This window comes from Laetiporus sulphureus (assembly GCF_001632365.1).
Source record: "Laetiporus sulphureus 93-53 unplaced genomic scaffold LAESUscaffold_1, whole genome shotgun sequence".
Lineage (NCBI taxonomy): Eukaryota > Fungi > Basidiomycota > Agaricomycetes > Polyporales > Laetiporaceae > Laetiporus > Laetiporus sulphureus.
In genome coordinates, this window is record NW_024468510.1 from 241,107 (window position 1) to 259,612 (window position 18,506).

The window sequence follows — 18,506 nt, forward strand, 5'->3', positions numbered from 1 at the left end:
GAAAAGCGCGAGATAGGATCTGGTCTGCGAAGCTTCGATGAATCCTGATGGTGAGCTCGAAGTCGGACTCAGTGCCAACCTCGTGTCTATAGTACTATGGCGCCTCGCTACAACTGATCAGAACTGATCGCGCTGGGCCACAGGCCACGTCGGGCGGCAAGAGGCTTGTGGCCCATTAACCATTATCCGCTGCATGATGCACATCACGCAACGTCCCATCTTAGAGCCAGCAAGATGTTGTGCAGATAAAATGACCAATGTCGCATTACCATCAGAGCGGTACGTCCAGAAACCAAAGTGTGAAGATATAGTAGTATGCGAAAAGAGAACATAGCCTCCAACCGGTGAGCTCTGTCCCGCAGACTACCCTCGCCAGCAGACACGTCAGCACCAACCATCCCATCCTCCATCACGGCTCCCTCGGGACATCTACAGGGTTTGGCGGCTGGCCCTGCATCGGATGCGGCGGCGCACCAGGGACGGGCTCCCCAGGGTTCATCGGCGGTGCCATCATGGCACTGCGCACGCGAAAGAGCATCATCCTGTACCATTCCTGATCCGCACCCGCCTTCTGCTGCTCCTCCGTCATATGCTGCAGCTGCGCGAGCTCCTTGAGCCAGGCAGCGTGCCAATTGACGTTGCCACGCTCGTCCAACTCGAACTGCTCGTCGGGAGGGAAAAGGGGTGGCGGCGGGAAACGTATCTGATCTGGAGGAATTTGGCCTGGTGGAGGCATCACGGCGAACGAGGGATCAAATCTACGTGTGCCAGTCAGTGGCAGTTGAATTAACAGCAGAGAGGACGTACGGATAGTGAGGGGGAGGGTATACAGGAGGCTGCGCGCTGGGGCCTTCCTCCACTGGCCGTATAGACGGTGGCACAAAGTTCGGATCGAAAGGTTGCTCTTCGGTCGGAGGATGGTAGTCAATATCCTCTTCGAGCCTACTCGCCCGCCCCTTGCCACTCCCGCCCTTGTTCTTCTTCTTTCGCACACGATGCACCCCCGTTCGAGGATCGACGTTGTCGTTGACTGTCCAGTATGAGCCCTTCCCACGGTCCGTCAGAGGGCGCGGTACTTTCTCGAAGCATGGGTTCAACGATAAATTGTGTCGGACAGAATTCTAATTGAGAGAATCGGCGACGTTCATGTTGGATCGGCTCGACGTAGTGGGATCGTAAACTCACCTTCCATCCTGGTGGAGCTGTCCTGAAATAAGGGAACTAGACGCATAAGTCAGTATGGGAACGCGACACACTCAAGAGATAACTCACTCTCGATTCGATAGCGTAGTAAATGTCCTCCAGCAGCAGCTTCTGATTCGGCGCACCCTTGATCGCGTATCTGATGAGTGGCATCAAATGAGTCTCTTCCACGGCCATTCTTCACTTCCAACGCACCGTATGAGCGTGGAGTATGGATAGAAGGGCTTTGTGCCCGGTGGACCATCCCGAAGCGAGTCCAAGTTCATAGGCAGACCACCCGTGATGTCCGTCGAGCTATCGGGATAGTACGAGTTGACCGCATGCATTGACGGCGGGGGCGGCTGCATCATGTCAGGCGGTATGACCGTCTGAGGAGGCTGTTGCGCCATTGTCGAATGCCGCTTTCGTCTGGGGGCCAGCGGGAGGGCAGCGCAGTGGCGTTGGAGATGGACGGAAACGAGTCGAGCCACAGAGCGGGCTTATGTCATCCGTGTGAATTGATGCTGGGCACGCACGGACCAGGCCACCTCGCCGCGCGCGGTGGGCGGCGGCGCCCTCGAGTTGCTCAACATACATCGATGGCGGGGATGCGGGGTGCGGAGGGAAGAGTACGTATCGAGTGTATGTCTCAAACACCCTCACATAGCTGAAAACGAAGGAAAACAAATTTGTCCCGAGTTTGTTTGTGTATTCTTTTGCTTGCAGGGGCCAAACGAGGCCATCGTCTGCACGGCAGCGGCCAAAGCTCTCTCTCTCAGAGCCGTGCATAGAGCACTGCTGGTCAGTTGTGAGATGCTTATAGCTTGTTCGCCGTATGTACATGAGGCTACGTGGTTGTATGGTATTCGCGGTCGCGGAAGGTGCACTAGTTGACCATTGTGGGCGCCACAATGAAGTTCGTAGAAGTTGCTCTCGAGTCTCAGCAGAGTCCCTCTTGCTTGCTTGTACATTCCAATCCTTCAGGTATTCAGCATCATCATAAATTAAGACATCCACCGGCAGAATGCACCGAATACCGTGAGGGTCGCGATGCCGTCATCCACCGCAGATTCGCCGGTGATGAAGAAGGGTTCTCGCCCAGAAAACTCTTCCCGTCAATACGTCGTGATGTAGCTTTCGCGACTTCGCGCTCACTGAACGCTCGGATTTTTTCCCACTGCCTGATGCTGAACTGTGACGATGTTATGGTCTCCGCCGTACAATAAAATATCTACTATACCCGGCTTTCACGCTGTGAAGTCGTTCGAAATCCCCCATCGGAACGTTAGCATCATTACTGTTCATCGTCAGAGCCTGCGCATGATGTTCAATAAGTTTGTGACAATTCGTACATCCTGTCTATTAATCTGTAAGGTGTGACATTACATCAAAAGCCTAGCAAGTACAATTCCGGAGCATCAAGAGAGTCACGGATCCCCCATGAACCCAACCTCCACCCTGCATGGCTCCACTGGCTATGCTTTCAACACTCCGACAGTCACCAAGGCACGTCTACAGGCAGTGCCAGCTGCGTCTTTTATCTATCCGAGGCGGCGCCAACGGATGCCCAATAAACTCATCTTCCATGCTGCATGGCTCCGACGGTCACCGTATGTAGGCCTGAGGTGGCGCCAGTGCCTTTCAGAGCACTGAATGCAGCCATGGGGCTTCGACAGCAGGACTCGGACTGACTGCTGCGCTCCCCGCCGGGGCTTCATCGATCTAGAGCCTCCAGATCGATGACGCCACGGCGCAGAACGAGCATGCAGTAGAAAGCAAGTCTGAAACGTACGTGGTCGGTACCAAGAAAGCGGATGGATGTCGTCTAGCGGAGCGGCCATCGTTTGGAGTCTGTATAGAGGTTCTATGTCAGAGGAATCGCAGTGGTGCATGATAAAGTGCTGGTAGCAGGGAGGTGGGAACACAAATCAAATGTAACAGAATGCCACCTGGGCAGAATGATTGCCCACGATGTCAAGCATGGCGTGGAGGAAGAAGCGAACCATGGGACACAAAGGGTCACTCACCGAAGTTCTGCGACAGGTATGTATGACGGAGATGAAAGTCAAGCGTTGCTGGAGCGAGTCATGAATAGCTTCTGACCTTCCTTCGAGATCTATGTAGTGCCAGAAGACAAAAGCGGGTTGTCGCCAATGTGTCGAGCCGTGACCAGGGGAGGGTACTGACCGGCCGCAACAGCAAGGATGGCGCGTCCGAATGACTGCGAAGAAGAAAATAAAGTTGCTTGTTGCTGTAACATAATGCCGAAGCTAGTAGATCTGCAGTGATCACGCAAGGAAGAGATCAGGGGCAGACATAGCCTCGAGATCGCCCGATCGTGCAACCTGCCAGATCTGGCTTTCATGCGAAAGAATGCGCTTCCCGGTGGCTGCAGAGCAAGTCCTCGTCTTTGATGCAATCTTCACCAGACACAACCACCAACAGCACCGACACAGATGGCACACCACCCAAGCCAAGCATCCACCTCACTATCCCTCCGCGGCTGTTCATCCTCCCGGGCTCAGCACTCCTTCTCGGCGCGATGATCGGCCTACGACGCGGTGCCCGCACTGCCGCACTGCAGTTCCTCGCCGAGAACGTGCACCGGCCGCCGACGACAGTGCGCGGGTGGTATTTCTACAACAAGACAAAGAACTACCGGGTGTTGATGGCGGGAATGAAAGAATCGGGAAAGGAGGCCGCGCGGCTGGGAGCGACGGCGGGCGTGTGGGTCGCACTCGAGGAGGGGTGCGAACGCGTTGACGGGCTAGCGAAAGAGGCACAAGAGGTCATCGCGGCGATGGGGACCGCGAGCGTGTTCTCCGTCGTGTGTAAGTTCTCCGTATCGCATTTGTCGAAGGCTTGGGCTTGGGCTCGAGGCTGGGTATCGATGCTCACCTCGGTGGCTTTGGTCGCTGCTATCGATTCTGATTACCCATTCTTCAAATTTGCCCCCGCTATCTCTCGCTTCCATATTCCGTACCTCGTCCCCCGTTTATTAGACGCTCGGCTCTACGTGTAACGCTGTGCTGACCGGACTGGACAGACCGACTGCCATGGAAGACGGCGCAACGGGCGTTGGGGCTGGGGCTGGTGATTGGGGCGGTGCTCCGCGGACTGCGGTGGGGGAGAGACAACCTGGCGGAGCAGGCGGCGGCTGTGGCGGAACGGCGGGATGGGAGGGGGTGAGTCGAGCTGAGGCTAGACCGCGTATGGGTAGACGATGGCGAAAAGCATTTTCGTGGGCTGAATATGATTGAGGGTGCAAAATGAGTCAAGGAGGGCACACGAGGAGCATCAAAAGAACAGTGGAAGTACTTGGAACAATTGCGTAGTGGGGGGCAGCGCGCGGATGGCCAGTGGAGACTTGCTCGAGCCGACCGCAGCCGACCGGCTCTCAGCCCAATACTCTGCACATCCAACTCCCTTGCCATCTGTAACAACACCACCACCTCCACCACCGTCTTCTGCATCTTCCTCGCTCTCCGCCCTCGTCCTCGCATCTGCGCACAAGATGCTCAAGTTCTGGCCATCTACGCCTGCCGATCTCACGCCGAAGGCAGGCCCAGATGGCAAAGAGCGCCGGAACCCATTCGACGCTCTTTCCACGGACGACCTTTCTGCGTCTCTCCAGCAGCCTCGCTCCCAGCAGCAGCATTCACTCCCTTCTCCGGCAGCCCACGTTCCTGCCTACCATCACCAGCTGCTCAGCACCCCAACCCATATCCTCGCTCCGTCAAGCTCCGCCTCGCCCGCCATATCGCTTCCGCGAGCAAACCCGCCTGAACCTTCCCATCTTTCCTCTGCTCCCCTTACCCCTGGCGGCACGCCCGCTGCTCAGCCCACCACCAGTCTCTCGCTTCATGCGCCCATCTTCAGTATGCAGCAGCCGCCACCCCCCAAACGCCTCGAGGTCTCTCAGCAGTCTTCTGCACAGCCCTCTCCCGCTTCGTCCGCATCTTCGTCTCTCTCTGCCGGCACCACCGCACTCGCACATGCCGCGAATAGCGCAGCATCCATGAGCGCGGCCACCCCGTCTCAGGGTCAAATACACGTCAAGCTCATCGAAGCCCGTGGGCTCAACGTGCGCTCGTCGCAATCGCGGCCGTACGTCGTTGTCCAGTTCGAGCAAAACGAGTTTGTCAGCCGCGAGCCGACCGACGAGATGGCTTCGGAGGTCAAGGGTGTCCCAACCGTCTCGCGCACGAGTTCGTCTACAGCTATTTCTGCGCTCGGTGCACTTGCTGGCAGGAGTAGCTCTGCCCATGGCGGCACAGCAGGCTCGCCAACCTCACATAACGGTGCGCTCAAGCCAAGCGGTGTAGCGAACGGATTGTTTGGCTCGCGCATATCAGCTCAGAATCCGGTGTGGAAGCACGAGGTGACCTTGTGAGTGCCTGCATGTCCTCCTCTCGCTGTACCCTCACATCCTTTCGAAAGCGATGTTACATCAGATATGTCTATGATCACGGTCAACGTGTACGACCGGTCTGTGAGCGACCCGGGGTTCCTGGGCACCACGCAGATCAAGCCTGTACTCAGACACGACCACGAAGTGGACCAGTGGTACAAGTGAGCTCCGTCCGCGCTGTTCGGGCGTCGCGACAAATGCTGACTGATGCTGCTCTGTCTCAATTTTCCTTGCTTCCCCCAATGTCCGTCCCCAACGCGCTCGTTCGCCACTATCTCCGCTGTGGCCAGGCTGCTTCCATTCGACAATGAGCCGGTGAGTGGGGAAATCCGCATCCAGGTCACGTTCGAGGCGAACAAGGTACGCACATGACCCATATTAAGCGCCCGTCCGCTCATTTCACTATGCTTCTGCGCTTCTCCCCCGTCGTTGATCTGATGCCCCGCACTGTAATTGTGGCCTTCCCCCGTCGGTCCCGCACCGCAATAGACCAAGCGTGCCCTCACCCCGCGCGACTTCGAGTTCCTCAAACTCATTGGTCGCGGTACGTTCGGAAAGGTCTTCCAGGTCCGCAAGAAGGACACGAAACGCATATACGCGATGAAGGTACTCTCGAAGCGTGAGATCATCGCGAAGAAGGAAGTTGCGCACACCATCGGCGAGCGCAAGATCCTCCAGCGTTCGCTCGACAGCCCGTTCCTGGTCGGCCTGAAGTTCAGCTTCCAGACAGATACAGATCTGTACCTCATCACCGACTTCAAGAGTGGAGGAGAGCTATTCTGGCATCTCCAAAGAGAAACAAGATTCAGCGAGGAGCGGGCAAGATTCTATATTGCAGAACTAGTCTTGGCGCTGGAGCACCTCCATAAATATGACATTGTGTATCGGTGGGTGTTTCTGCTAGGTTGCTTCGTTACAGGGACCAACCTCCCTCGCCAACAGAGATCTCAAGCCAGAGAATATTCTGCTAGATGCGACAGGGCACGTCGCACTCTGCGATTTCGGTCTTTCGAAACCGGATCTGCGATCGGACGAGCTAACAAACACGTTCTGTGGCACAACAGAGTACCTCGCGCCAGAAGTATTGCTCGACGAGCATGGCTACTCGAAGCTCGTTGATTTCTGGAGCTTAGGTGTCCTGTTGTTCGAGATGTGCTGTGGATGGAGTCCATTCTATGCGGAGGATACCCAACAGATGTACAAGAACATATGTTTTGGGAAGATTCGATTCCCAAGAGGTGTCATCGGTGAGGATGGAAAACAGTTTGTGAAGGGGGTGAGTAGCGTTCGGATTCATGTTCGATATGCATTGCTAACGCTCGCATCAGCTCTTGAACCGGAATCCGAGGCACCGACTCGGCGCTCAACGAGATGCAGAGGAGCTCAAGGAGCACCCGTTCTTCAAGACGATCGACTGGAAGGCGCTTGCGCTCAAGCAAGTCACACCGCCGTTCAAGCCGAGCGTCGAATCCGACGAGTCCGTCGCCAACTTTGATCCGGAGTTCACCTCCGCAGACGTGCGCGACGCGGGCCCCGACGAGATCATGAACCTCGACGATGAGGACCCGTCGGGGGACTGGGTCGCGCTCTCGCAGAGCCTCACCGCAGGCTCACTGCACACGCCCAATGGCCCTCTCGGGAGCGATCGCCTCCCCGCAGCACCTGTACCATCCGCGCCCGCGGGGATCGAGATCGCGAGCAAGAAGAAGAAGAAGCGCGATACAGCGGAGAGCCCGCTGACGAGCAGCGTGCAGGAGAACTTCCGTGGGTTCACGTATCACGGCGAGTCGGTCATGCCGGCCGCAGCTGGCATGCTTGCGGAGGCGCAGAACATGGAATCGCAGGCGGTATCGCCACGCGAGGAGGAAGAGGAGGTTGAAGACGACCCGGCGGATGAGACGCCTGCGGGCCGTTATGCACGGAGAAGGAACGACAACCAGCTCGACGAGTTTGACGAGGACCTGCGTCTGTGATCGCCTCCATTCGTCTCCGCAATGCTCCTGCTTCCATCTTTCATCACACCTTTCTTCACCACGTTTCGTCTTGTTCTGGATCTGGTCCAGCCTCAAACTCAATGTTTCGATCGAACGACATTCCCGAGCATCAAAGTCAGTATCAGTTCCCTTACCATATGGACCAGCTGCTCTGGCGTTACTACCACTAAGAGCCACGTATCAGGTATCACCACACGACTACGATCCGCGCGGTTTACTATCAATTTTTTTTTTTACCCGTAACCCTTCATATGCCCCATTTTGCCATTGTTCACGTCCTAACGTCCCTTCATGTGTCAGTAACTTTATTCACGTCCGTGATCCGCTGCCTGGTAGACTTTGCGAACGTCTGCGAGGTCGAAGTAGACGGCGTGCATGCCTGTGCTCCTAGTTACGTGTACAGCATGAGATATGTCTTTCGGCCGCAATTAATTGCATGTATTGTACAATTTTTGTAGTGTGTAACGTTACACGCGGGCGCCCGCGATCCTGACGAATTCTCGTATCACTCGCTTCAGCTATGTTGGGATCTGAGGTTCAGCATGAGAGTGCTGCATCTGCGATGCTGTCTGCCGTGCAAACGACCCCGAGCGATATATATATCTCTAGTCTGTTGTACGTGTACAAGAGGGAAGTCGGTATATGACGTTACCAATCGTGCAGCGTCGCAGCGCCAGGACGAGAGAGGTTGATGCCGCCCCGTAGCAGAGGCGGGAGGATCTTCCCACCAATGACCGTCTCCTTCACGATCGCGTCCACCTCGTGCGGCGTAACGCGCCCGTACCAGACACACGAGCCCTGAGGAGTATTGATCTGCAATAAAGCGGCCAAACTCAGTATAGTCAACGCGGAAGACCTGCCAATAGACCTCACAATGACGTTGCCGGCGAACTTGTGCCCGCCCATGTGAGAATTGCGGATGATGAGCATGCGCTTCTGGTCGGCGGAGTCGACGGCCTCGAGGCGGCGGCGGAACTCGGTGTCCTTCTCTGCGGGCGTGCCGGGGGTGTCTTCGAACGCGGTGCTGGAAAACGATGGGTCCTCGAGCTGCGTGTGCACTTCCCAGCCTGCGCGCTCGAGGGATTCCTGGAAAGCTGCGCATCCAATTTTAGTATCTAGAAGGAGAAAATGGACGTCATGTCTACACACTGTGCGCTAACTTTGGGGCGGCGATCCCGCAGCGGTTGTCCCTTCGCTTGTGGGAGCCTGATAATGGGCTACAAGTTCAGACATTGATGACGTCTGCGGATAAAATGCACTCACAGATGGTGATCACGCAATTATACGGCAGCACCCATGTCTTCACCTGGCTGCCTTCTGCAGGGGCAGGCCCGTCCCGCTCAAGGGACTTCCACAGCTGCTTCGCTCCCTCCTCCGAGCACATGACTTCCGTGACCACCTTGTAGTCAGGGAAGACGAGCACTGTGTCCTGCATCGGGTCCTCGCAGACGGTGTTGTGGCTGCCATTCAGAATGGTCACCTTTCTCGTCGCGGACGAGTCGTACACGCCTGGGACCGCGTTCTCGCTGCCGGATGGCGGCGGCTTCTTCCCCTTTTTCGGAGCATCGCCGTGCGCGGCATCGAGGTAGAATGCGAGGGTGCCATCAGCTTCCGTCACCTCTTTTTCCCAGTCTGATTTCCCGGTGGATATGACGAGCTGCGCGATAGAATATCAGAGTTCTTTACGAAACGAGGGGAGCAGAATATCACACCTGGCGGTGGTAGGGCTTTACGGAGCCAAGCATCTGCGACTCCATGTCTACATCGAACCTTGATGGATATTCATCGTGCCCTATACACGGTCAACAGGGCATCGTGCGCGAGCGCGGCTACGCACCTGCGTCGCACGGGATGCCGCAGGTCCTGCAGTCCGCGTCGGACACGGGGATGTCGGCGGCCTTGAGCTCAGCGGACTGGTCCGAGTCGCCGCCTAGGACGTATGCCTTGAGCTTGCGGAGGGTGCTCATGGTGGTGGAGGCTGCGGAGGATTGTCCATTAGAGTCGCAGGCTTTTGTAATGCAGAACAGCCGCGACGGAACGCGATGATGAAGTGGCTCGGCATCTGCAACTGCCCGGTCGGCTTATCAGATAATGCGATAACATACCTGATCCGGTTGGTGCCCTGAATCATTACTCTCTACTGTTTCTCATCTGTTCACTTGATTAGTTCTCGACTCACTGCGCCGCCGAAGTGAACTAGTTTTTTTATTGCGTCGCCTTCGTCTCTCAGCGTAATTCTAGTCTCGGGATCTACTAGCTACTCCTCATAAGTACTCTACTCGACCAGTCCGGCATCTCAGTCGAGGACCCGAAAGTTGCCGAAACACACCTCTGCTCTACAGAGTCGGATTGTAATTTGTCGTGCGCGGTGACCTCCTCTTCAAGTGGTGACCGACGTAAGGGATCGATGGAGGGCTGCAGCCGTCGACGACGTGTGCAGTTGACTGGCAGACCTGTGCCGCACCCTACTGCGCAGTCTTTTCGGTACATGACGGAGTGCACGCCTCCCTGCTTCCCCTGATACACGCTACTTATGGCTGGTACGGAAGGCGACCGTGAGGTTCTATCGGGCACGAGGTGACTGATGTGCCCCGGCCTCCAGGCCCGTCGTCTCGGCAAGAAACCAGAAGTGCCGCGCAATCCAGCTTCCTCTAACGGGCACCTGATGTTCAAACGTTCAACGTTCAACCCGGATCGCAGGAATTTTGAGAGTGTGCAGCTTGAAAGGGTATTCTCAGTTCTCAGTAAACGTATTTCATCTGCGAGCAGCGTTCGTTTATTCCCTTTACAGGAAAAGACTCGGACATCGATAGTCACTCGCTTCGGGATCACAATCGCAACCTCGGAGGGATTGGGATGAAATTTATTGCCAGACATTTATCATGAGATAACGATTAGAGTTACTCAGCACGCTGGCGAGAGGATAAAAGCAGAAACCCCAACTTTGAGACCTGATCGATGATCCCTCAGTCGCAGGTTGTTCTCCCAGGTTGAACGAGCATCCAGTGGCGTCCCAGTTCACAAGCAAGTCGTTAGCGAACGTCTTGCTTTCCGCTTCCGTCGCTGTGTGTCTTCGACTATGAGCGAGGCTCTTTCCAAAACTGCAACCGGCGAGCAATATCACGACTTTGGTGACGTCGCCGGCATGAGTATGTCATTCGCCGTTTATTTTGTGATTAGCCGAGCTAGGACTAAGTGATACCAGATATCGTGCAGACCGCTACAGACGATAGAGTGCTTGTCGACGAACCATCGGAGTTAGACCTCATTACCTCTATTCGGGGAATGTACAGGATCCTTGACCTCATCACCGAGCAAGGGAGCAGTGGGCTCGGTAATCCCTATATTCTCCCATGCTGAATCGTCACCTCATCACTATTTTGTTAGTGGACAAGATTATCATTGATCAACAATCGCTTGGGCGGCTTATCAACGATCTTCAACCAGGAGCATATGCTTCGTTGATGAAAGTTGATTTCGCGGCGCTCGACAACTTGATCGTGAAGCCCATCGGTTTGTATGGAAGTAAAGAAGAGATTGTTCGCTTCCTGAAGGACAGAAACGTCGTAAATGGGAAGACGTACGTGTCTGTGACTGCCCTACAACAACGGCTCTGAATAGATGTATTCAGGGCTGATCTGCTGCGGCTCCCGAATCCTGCTGCTGGACAACCATTGCGCCCTCACCTGCGTTCCGGTCTATACTTATTGCGTGAATCCGTATCTGACCAAGATCATGGTATCATATACGCAATCTTCTGGCCCGAAGATACGACCTGGGAGACAAACCCGATATCCACAGTCCGCCACAATCGTATGACCTTCATGAGGTATACTTGTATCTTATTAGTGTCCGTGACGGCCGCAGAATCCGAAAATTTGATGAACAGGTATCTAACGAGAGTTGCGGACCAGATCGTGGCATTGATTTCGGATGATGATGCCACCAAGATTATCTGGCAGGTTGCAGAGACGCACAAACAAAGGGAGGGCGTAACCGCACGATCCGGTTTTACGGTAGGCTCCGTCGACTGTGCAATTGGATGTCGCATGCTCAAATGTCCTATCCAAATTGTTGTAGATCAGTCTTCCTGCACCTCAGTACTCTGACCCTCGTTATGCAGCATTGATTGATGCGGCCAGGTTGGAACCACCGTTGATCCCAGGCGAAACTAGGCAGGGTGTCTTGCAGATTGAATATATTCCTATGCAGCAAAAGCAACACCAGCTATCGGAGGATGTACAGCCACTCAGACTAAGCAACATCATGTACGTCTTGGCGTATTATTTCCTATACATTGTTGACGCGCGCAATCCACAGAGAGACGGAATCATTGCAGCTGAGCATGGACCTGTCAGCCGAAGCTTTGGAAATCCTGATGAGCCATGGGTTGCAAAAACGTGCCCCCAGAGCATGCTCAACGTATTTGGAGAGCATTCACGCTTCGGATCTTACCGAAAAGGATTTCACGAACAAACGGGTCGAAAAGATGCGTGTACAATTGGAAAATGAGACTCCAGTGTTGCGACAAGCAGTGCACGGCTTCGTTCTTAACGCCATACGCAAGAACTTCTGGTGTGTAACAACTCCTCCCCCTGGTGATCTATCGTTACCTGATGCGACTTCTGAAAGCCTATCTGATGATCAACAATTTGAGGTTAGATATGAAAGGGAAGTAAGAGACGGTAAGCAGAATATTAGTTGCGAAGTCTTGCCGCTTACTCTGACACTTGTTTTAGATGTACTTCTCGAGCATCTTGCCTCACTCTACCCGAAGATCCTGCTGGTATTACATAAGCTTGAAGATCCTGTGACCTTCAGCATCAAGTCGCAACCATTCCAAGTGCGAAAGGAGCGAATCATGCTCTTAGACATCATGCTCGCTGGACGCAAAGATGTTGAGATGTCGCAGGCCAAGAAGCTGATAAGTTCATTTTTATCGTCGGAAAATACGAAGACGGCTGCCGAATTGCTCAAGGAATTTGATTCGCAGTCAAAAAACTCGCCCACTTGGCAGGGCTTGCCGAGCTTTATCGGATTCTTCCTGCTTTCAAGCAGAGCATTTCGCCAGCAGCTCATCGACGCTCTGAATTGTATAGCCAAAACTGACGATGCAAAATTTCTATCATCATTGACCGACATTGTTCATCGCAACGTGCTTCTCCACGATGCTTGTGCCGAAGTTAAGCAGGACGCCCTTGAATGGTTTCATCGAGCCATTCCTAAGGAGGTGAATACCGTAGTTGCACGTATCTGGCAAATCCAGGAAGAAGCGTGCAAGGTCCATATCAAGGTAGAAGCCGATGCGAAGAAGCAAAAGGATCATGCGAATGCTCGTTCGACATTGCTGGGCACATTGAAAGACAAGCTTCTGCTGGAAAAGACCACGTAAGCGCGTTAATTCCAGATTTCCATTAGTAGTCACGTCTCTCTTTTAGTGAAACCCTTTTCATCACAGACGTGCAGAAGCTATCGAAATGTATGTGGTGATGTATCGCGCAGATCCTCCGCCGATTGACAATTTTTCACAGATAACCTCTGGAATGTATCATATCGTCTTCTAGGTCACCGTGAGATTAGGATGGACGCTCGATTGCGCTACAGGATCAATCCGTTCTTCCTCACAGCGGATGATCAGCAACAAATGCAGCTCAATGGATTGTTCGTTCCCACTCCTAAACTCCACTATAAGTCCTCATCATGGTTTGAGCTGCCGGTGGAACAACGCATCATGTGAGTTAAACGATCCTGTTTCCCTGGAAACCGACGGGAAAATACCATACAGACATGTACAATTGTTGCAAAACGACAAGTGCCTCCTCATAGTGGATGACAATCATGGTGCAATCAAAACCTTTCTCGAGGCGTCTCATACCATGCAAGGTGCTCTGAGCCGTTCCTCCTATAAGAAGATCCTGCATCGTGAGAAGGTTGGCAGTAATTGCATGTTTGCATTCGATGAGCAGAAGCGTATGCTCGCCGTGTTGAGCGCTGATACGTCGAAGGTATGATTGCCTCGTTGATGTCCGAGTTGTCTATTTCGTGACCAAGTAGAACAACGTCCTCAGCTTCACATTCTGGCATTCGACGAAAATTTCGCATCGTTGCAGAGCATGGGAAGTCCCGTCGACCTTCGTCCTTGGTATGACGGATCCGTCATCATCAACCATATGGCCTTTGTGTGCGGAAATGAGGAGATTGTTCTGGTAGACTACGCCTCTCGAGCACGGATCTTCTCATTTGTGACTCAACAATTCCGGTGCGTTGCTGTCCTATTACTTTGCTGTGTATCAGATTGACGTTTGAATCAGACTAGCATCCCTGCAGTTGCAGAATCCCCCGAACATAATCCTCTCGTCTCCGGATGGACTCTGTCTTTTAACAATCAACAATACTGGCGACAGGCTCTCAATGCGCGCTTACCATTGGTCAACTTTCGGGTCGACGGAAGGCATCTCCATCCGACTTCCTGACATTGACCCGACCAGGACTATAATCACGTCCTTTGGAAAGCGATCTCATGTCCATGTCGTCGGTGTTAAGCAGGACGCCCGCCTTTGTCATTCAATCGTTCTGGACATCACCCACAACACGACGGAATTCGCCTTCCATGAAGTGGGGCAGAACGGATCCCGCACCGTAAATAATGAAAGTGTCAATCAGAACTTATTCATTGATTGCCATGCCGATGTCTGGACCAGGTTCCCAGTGCTTCCTGCGGTCCAAAGGAAGACCATTACGTCGTCAGCCCAAAGGTACCTCCGTTCCCTATGTTTCGTTGCTCGCGACAATCATGACAACTACGCTGCCTACTTCACTGATCTCGTGCAAACGTTTGAGAGGACCACTCGCAAACCAACTGGTGACAAACTCAGCATGACCACTGTGAAAGCCGTCGACTATGAAACATTTGCGAACAATGTCATTCAAGACATCTCCGCGTTCAGGGCAGGAGAATGGCTTGTGGATCTGCTTTGTCTTATTCCGATTCATCTGGCGATCACACGAGACAACCGTTTCATCCCTCTCAGGGATGGGGTGTTCTCCGCAGAACAAGAGCGATCCCTCCTCAGGGCAGATGCCGCCACCATCATCGACAATTTGTCGTTTGGTTGGTATGAGTCTCTATTTCAGTCTCACATCGCTTCAAAGGTACGTTCTCTGGTCGGCATAGAGAATCAGAGTTGAACCAATCGTCGATTCACAGCCGGTGAAGGTTGTGTCGTCAATGGGTGCGCATTCAATGATTTATATTTATTACTAACTGACGAACCAGTATGTCGATTATTCGTCAGGCGAACAATCAGTAGGAAAGAGCTTCGCTTTGAACCACCTGCTGGACACTTCATTTGCTTGCTCAACGATGCGAACGACGGAAGGTGTATGGATGTCTGTTGCACCTCTTGATGATATGATCATTGTGGCTCTTGACTTCGAGGGTATTGCACAGACATCTCCTGGCTTCTATCGCTCACCGCGCGTTGTAGGTGTCCATAGCATTGAACGTTCGGTGCAAGAAGATACCTTGCTTGTGTTATTCAGTACTGCAATATCAAATTTGGTACGCATCGTAACACATCGGCTGTTCGATTCAAGTTCACCCAGCTGTTTCTTGTTCCATAGGTATTATTCAGACACAATTTCGCTTTGTCGCGCGATATGGCCGGATTGTTCAAATCAGTTCAATCGTCATCTTCCGTTCTCGACCCTGCAGCGAATCCGAGCTTGTTCCAATCGGCGCTTGTGATCATTATCAAAGTAAGAGACCAGTGATGTATGAATCCCGCCGCAATATAACCGTCACGTCAAAATGTAGGATGTCGCCGACTCCGACAAAGCACAAATTGTCAAGGAGTATGTCACATGCGTATGATGAAGTTTATTATGTCTTGACCGGCCTGCCCTTCCTCACAGATTCAGTCTGAAGTTCCAGCAACTCGAACGGGCCTCGAATTTCATCAGTCAATTGCATGGTGGGAAATCAATGATTGTACCGTGGCCCGTGATCCAGTCTCGGCAGTTCTACATGCTTTTCAACAGCCTGAAGCGGCATTTGGACGAACAGCAGGCGACTTACTCAGACAGCAGCGTTTTGTTGCATACGCTGAAAACACTCATGGCGAAATTGAACGTAATTTCGTGATGCGTCTCGTTCTCAGATACGTTCGTTTTGTTTCATTACTGGATGACGGACGGCGCAGAAGCTGGTGTACACATTGAATAGATAGGCATCACACAATAAGTTAGCTAGCACTCCGGAAGAGTAGCAATGCATGTCTTGATACGACGTGAATGCCGCCGATGGGCAGCTGCATACATGTCCTTCATCTTCCGAATTCATCGGCGATAAAAGGCGTCACCAGATCATAAGTCTCCTCATTCCTGTTCCTCGAGACCTTCTGTCCAAAGCCAACGAGGTTCTTCAGTTTCTGCCGCATCCCCATCTTCTCATCTTCCTCCTCCGCCGGGCCATTCGGATGATTAGCAGGGTACAGTGTGTCAATGAGTTTCGCCAGCCGGCGCAGTCCAGGCGACTCATGGACGGCATCGCGAGAGGCCTCGAGCGCCGACGCTAGATATGTGGCCAGATCGGGGAACGTCACCGGCAGCGTGGGGTAAAGGTTACCCGGAATGCTCGGGATGGTGTAGTACTTGGACATTGGCGCGTCGGCACCATCCTGCAGAAGCGGAGGCGGCGGAGTCAGAGTATAGGAATACGGCAGCACAGTGGTATCACCACTGCGGTATCGCGAAGAATTGGAGGCGTTCAGGGGCACAGGACGGTCAATCGTCATGTAGAACACTGTACGCCAGTGGGATGATGAGCTATGCACCTATTGGTCCTCGCCGTCAATGTCTCGCCATCGAAGCAGAATAACAACATCAGCATACTCTCACAAACGATACTACGACACGGAGTCTCATTTCGCCTTTAGTCTTTCTGATAGCTTCCACGGACGGCTCCACTTGTGTTGAGCTCAGGCGCGCCATGAGCTTCAGCAGACTGCGCCAATCCGGCCCTTGGATGTAAAACGGCTTCTGCTCCTCCCAGGGAAGGGAGATCACGGTCGGTATTGTACCATGCATGGGCTCTCTCGAGGAGGTGATAGGAGCGGCTCCGAATCCCATGGCTGGAAGTAAAGGTAAGCCATAGAGAAGCAAAGTCAAAGGAACACATGACTTACAAACACCGCGAAGCAACTCTTGAGGGATATGTTGGTGCACACCAAGTGCACCGCACGGATCAGGCACCTCCAGATCCTTCGCAGGGACGGGCGGAGCCTTGTCATTCAACGAGGACGAGTCCTTCCGACTCGATTGATGTCGCGGATGACGGTGCCTACTGGTAGAGGAACTCGATGATGCATCAGACGCCATACTTTGCGATCGCGACGGTATGCTCGGGTCGGCAGACACGCTCCGCAACATGTGCGTTGCAGCCGCGTGCGCGTGTTTCGCGTCAGGTACGGAATGTGCCATGTGCGGCATTGCGGGCGGCGCCAGCGACGTCGCGCTCGGCGGGGCAGACTGCGGGACGGGCATCGATAGATGAGGATGTGCATGACTGGAATTAGAGTGCGCGATGCTGTCACGATGACGATGCCTTGCCCGCTCTTCCGCAGGCTCTTCTGGGAGCTCGAGTTCCGGTATCGTCGGGTGCATGAGGTGTGCATGGCCTGCGTCGGGCGCTGGCCATTCGCCTGAAGTGGATGGAACAAGGTTCTGCGCGACGGAGGCAGAATGGGGACTAGCGCGTGAATGCGAGTGTGAGTGTGAATGTAAATGCGAGTGCGAGTGCGAGGGTGAAAGCTTGCGTGCATGATAGCTCGAGGGTGGGGGCGAAGAAATGGGCAAAGGAGTCGACGACTGAACAGGGCTTGCAACGATGGACTCGGGGGAATAATCACTATGAGCCGGAAGCTCGTGTGAAGAGGCGTGTGTGCGGATTACTAGAGGGGTCTCCGCGGTGTACAGAGACTCACGCAAGGCACGAGCGAGTTCGGCATCCTCTTTAGCCTGTGTCTCGCGTCGCTGTCTCTCGGAGTGCAGCGAGAGATCAAGCGCTCGCTGGAGCTCTGGGTCGACCTCAGGCGGTTTGGGTGGCAGCGGGGGCTTCTCCGAGCTCGGAGTAGGAAGCCTTGACGGAACGTCACTATCAGAGCTGTCAACATGAGTAGAACTATGTCTGTGCGCGGCGTGCGCTCGTGGTTTAGGCGGGAGCGGTGGCTGGTCGACGCTTGGCCTGCGACGAGCGGGAGGAGGCGCAGGCGGGGCGGAGTGCGCATATGGTATCTGCGGTTCAGGGAAAGAAAAGTAATCGCCGTTGTTCGGCTGAGGTACACCAGCAGTTGGATATGGCGGGTCGCTTTCATAGTACGGAAGGGACGATCTCCGAAAAGGAGGCGACGCATAATAGGCGTAGCTGTTCGCGTCCGGTGGTGCGACGGGTGTGATGGGTTCGATGAAGCCACCAGGTCCCGGCGAGGGGAATCCAGGCACTGTCGGTCGCGGAATATGCGGCTGCGGCATGCCTTGATGCCCATCATACGTGATCGGGTATGGACCTTGTTCCCATTCTGCTATGACAGCAGACATGCGCTTGAGTCGAGCAATGTGCGGGACGAGCGTCGGTCACTTACCGTCGGGTGGATCAGGGGGCGCCCTGTATGGATTTGCAGATGCGTACGGATATTCCGTCCAAGGAGCTGCCATTGCGTGGTACTTGCAGACCGCCGCCGACTAAAAGTTCAGCTGCTTCGCACTTATAGGAGACTGACAAGCAGAGGCAGGAGAACGATGTCCTAGAAAACAGACGAGTATCTGAGTCGTTCGACACACCTCACACGAAGTCAGCGGGCGAGACGCCCGAGCGGCGATTATGCGTACATTGCTCTCGACTAACGTCAATTGAAGTTCGA

At 54.0% G+C, this 18,506-nt stretch overlaps 7 protein-coding genes across 7 annotated transcripts; 3 read left to right on the forward strand and 4 right to left on the reverse strand.

Moving 5' to 3' along the window:
• Positions 1–409: 409 nt before the first annotated feature.
• On the reverse strand, positions 410–1,592 carry LAESUDRAFT_639845 (uncharacterized protein; the record flags this gene model as incomplete). The annotated part of the gene is made up of 5 exons (XM_040903563.1): positions 410–703; positions 792–1,121; positions 1,186–1,221; positions 1,273–1,342; positions 1,399–1,592. The coding sequence occupies 5 exons, from the start codon at positions 1,590–1,592 to the stop codon at positions 410–412; spliced, it is 924 nt and encodes a 307-aa protein (XP_040770061.1).
• Positions 1,593–3,389: 1,797 nt separating this feature from the next.
• Positions 3,390–4,669, forward strand: LAESUDRAFT_718821 (uncharacterized protein). Its single transcript, XM_040907507.1, has one exon. It carries the CDS (start codon positions 3,596–3,598, stop codon positions 4,202–4,204), a length of 609 nt encoding a protein of 202 aa, XP_040770062.1. The 5' UTR covers positions 3,390–3,595; the 3' UTR covers positions 4,205–4,669.
• Positions 4,670–5,200: 531 nt separating this feature from the next.
• LAESUDRAFT_638957 (serine/threonine protein kinase) lies at positions 5,201–7,566 on the forward strand (the record flags this gene model as incomplete). Its single annotated transcript, XM_040903507.1, has 6 exons — positions 5,201–5,571; positions 5,623–5,754; positions 5,884–5,953; positions 6,083–6,480; positions 6,536–6,869; positions 6,922–7,566. The coding sequence occupies 6 exons, from the start codon at positions 5,201–5,203 to the stop codon at positions 7,564–7,566; spliced, it is 1,950 nt and encodes a 649-aa protein (XP_040770063.1).
• A 599-nt stretch (positions 7,567–8,165) lies between these two features.
• LAESUDRAFT_808148 (uncharacterized protein) lies at positions 8,166–9,587 on the reverse strand. Its single transcript, XM_040914037.1, has 6 exons — positions 9,425–9,587; positions 9,300–9,379; positions 8,851–9,244; positions 8,737–8,793; positions 8,461–8,681; positions 8,166–8,400 (listed from the first exon to the last, which is right to left on the reverse strand). Exons 1-6 carry the CDS (start codon positions 9,552–9,554, stop codon positions 8,236–8,238), a joined length of 1,047 nt encoding a protein of 348 aa, XP_040770064.1. The 5' UTR covers positions 9,555–9,587; the 3' UTR covers positions 8,166–8,235.
• Positions 9,457–10,765, reverse strand: LAESUDRAFT_4857 (uncharacterized protein). Its single transcript, XM_040902648.1, has 2 exons — positions 9,693–10,765; positions 9,457–9,595 (listed from the first exon to the last, which is right to left on the reverse strand). The coding sequence occupies exon 1, from the start codon at positions 10,462–10,464 to the stop codon at positions 9,841–9,843; it is 624 nt and encodes a 207-aa protein (XP_040770065.1). The 5' UTR covers positions 10,465–10,765; the 3' UTR covers positions 9,457–9,595; positions 9,693–9,840.
• On the forward strand, positions 10,667–15,730 carry LAESUDRAFT_753628 (uncharacterized protein; the record flags this gene model as incomplete). The annotated part of the gene is made up of 19 exons (XM_040911791.1): positions 10,667–10,736; positions 10,793–10,921; positions 10,975–11,167; positions 11,219–11,416; positions 11,477–11,603; positions 11,668–11,855; positions 11,908–12,272; positions 12,327–12,975; positions 13,026–13,066; positions 13,119–13,320; positions 13,373–13,592; positions 13,656–13,846; positions 13,899–14,739; positions 14,795–14,819; positions 14,883–15,026; positions 15,075–15,148; positions 15,211–15,345; positions 15,404–15,441; positions 15,502–15,730. 19 exons carry the CDS (start codon positions 10,667–10,669, stop codon positions 15,728–15,730), a joined length of 4,059 nt encoding a protein of 1,352 aa, XP_040770066.1.
• Positions 15,731–15,911: 181 nt separating this feature from the next.
• Positions 15,912–18,300, reverse strand: LAESUDRAFT_753629 (uncharacterized protein; the record flags this gene model as incomplete). The annotated part of the gene is made up of 4 exons (XM_040911792.1): positions 15,912–16,421; positions 16,480–16,718; positions 16,773–18,167; positions 18,228–18,300. 4 exons carry the CDS (start codon positions 18,298–18,300, stop codon positions 15,912–15,914), a joined length of 2,217 nt encoding a protein of 738 aa, XP_040770067.1.
• Between the last annotated feature and the right edge of the window lie 206 nt (positions 18,301–18,506).

Excerpts from the sequence above, each read along its gene's own strand:
- LAESUDRAFT_718821 (XM_040907507.1), top strand. The coding sequence starts at position 3,596 with ATGCAATCTTCACCAGACACAACCACCAACAGCACCGACACAGATGGC.
- LAESUDRAFT_808148 (XM_040914037.1), bottom strand. The coding sequence starts at position 9,554 with ATGAGCACCCTCCGCAAGCTCAAGGCATACGTCCTAGGCGGCGACTCG. Across the intron at positions 9,245-9,299 it reads TAAAGCCCTACCACCGCCAG|CTCGTCATATCCACCGGGAA; the intron begins GTGTGATATTCT and ends TCTATCGCGCAG. Across the intron at positions 8,401-8,460 it reads AGTTCGCCGGCAACGTCATT|ATCAATACTCCTCAGGGCTC; the intron begins GTGAGGTCTATT and ends GCTTTATTGCAG.
- LAESUDRAFT_4857 (XM_040902648.1), bottom strand. The coding sequence starts at position 10,464 with ATGTCTGGCAATAAATTTCATCCCAATCCCTCCGAGGTTGCGATTGTG.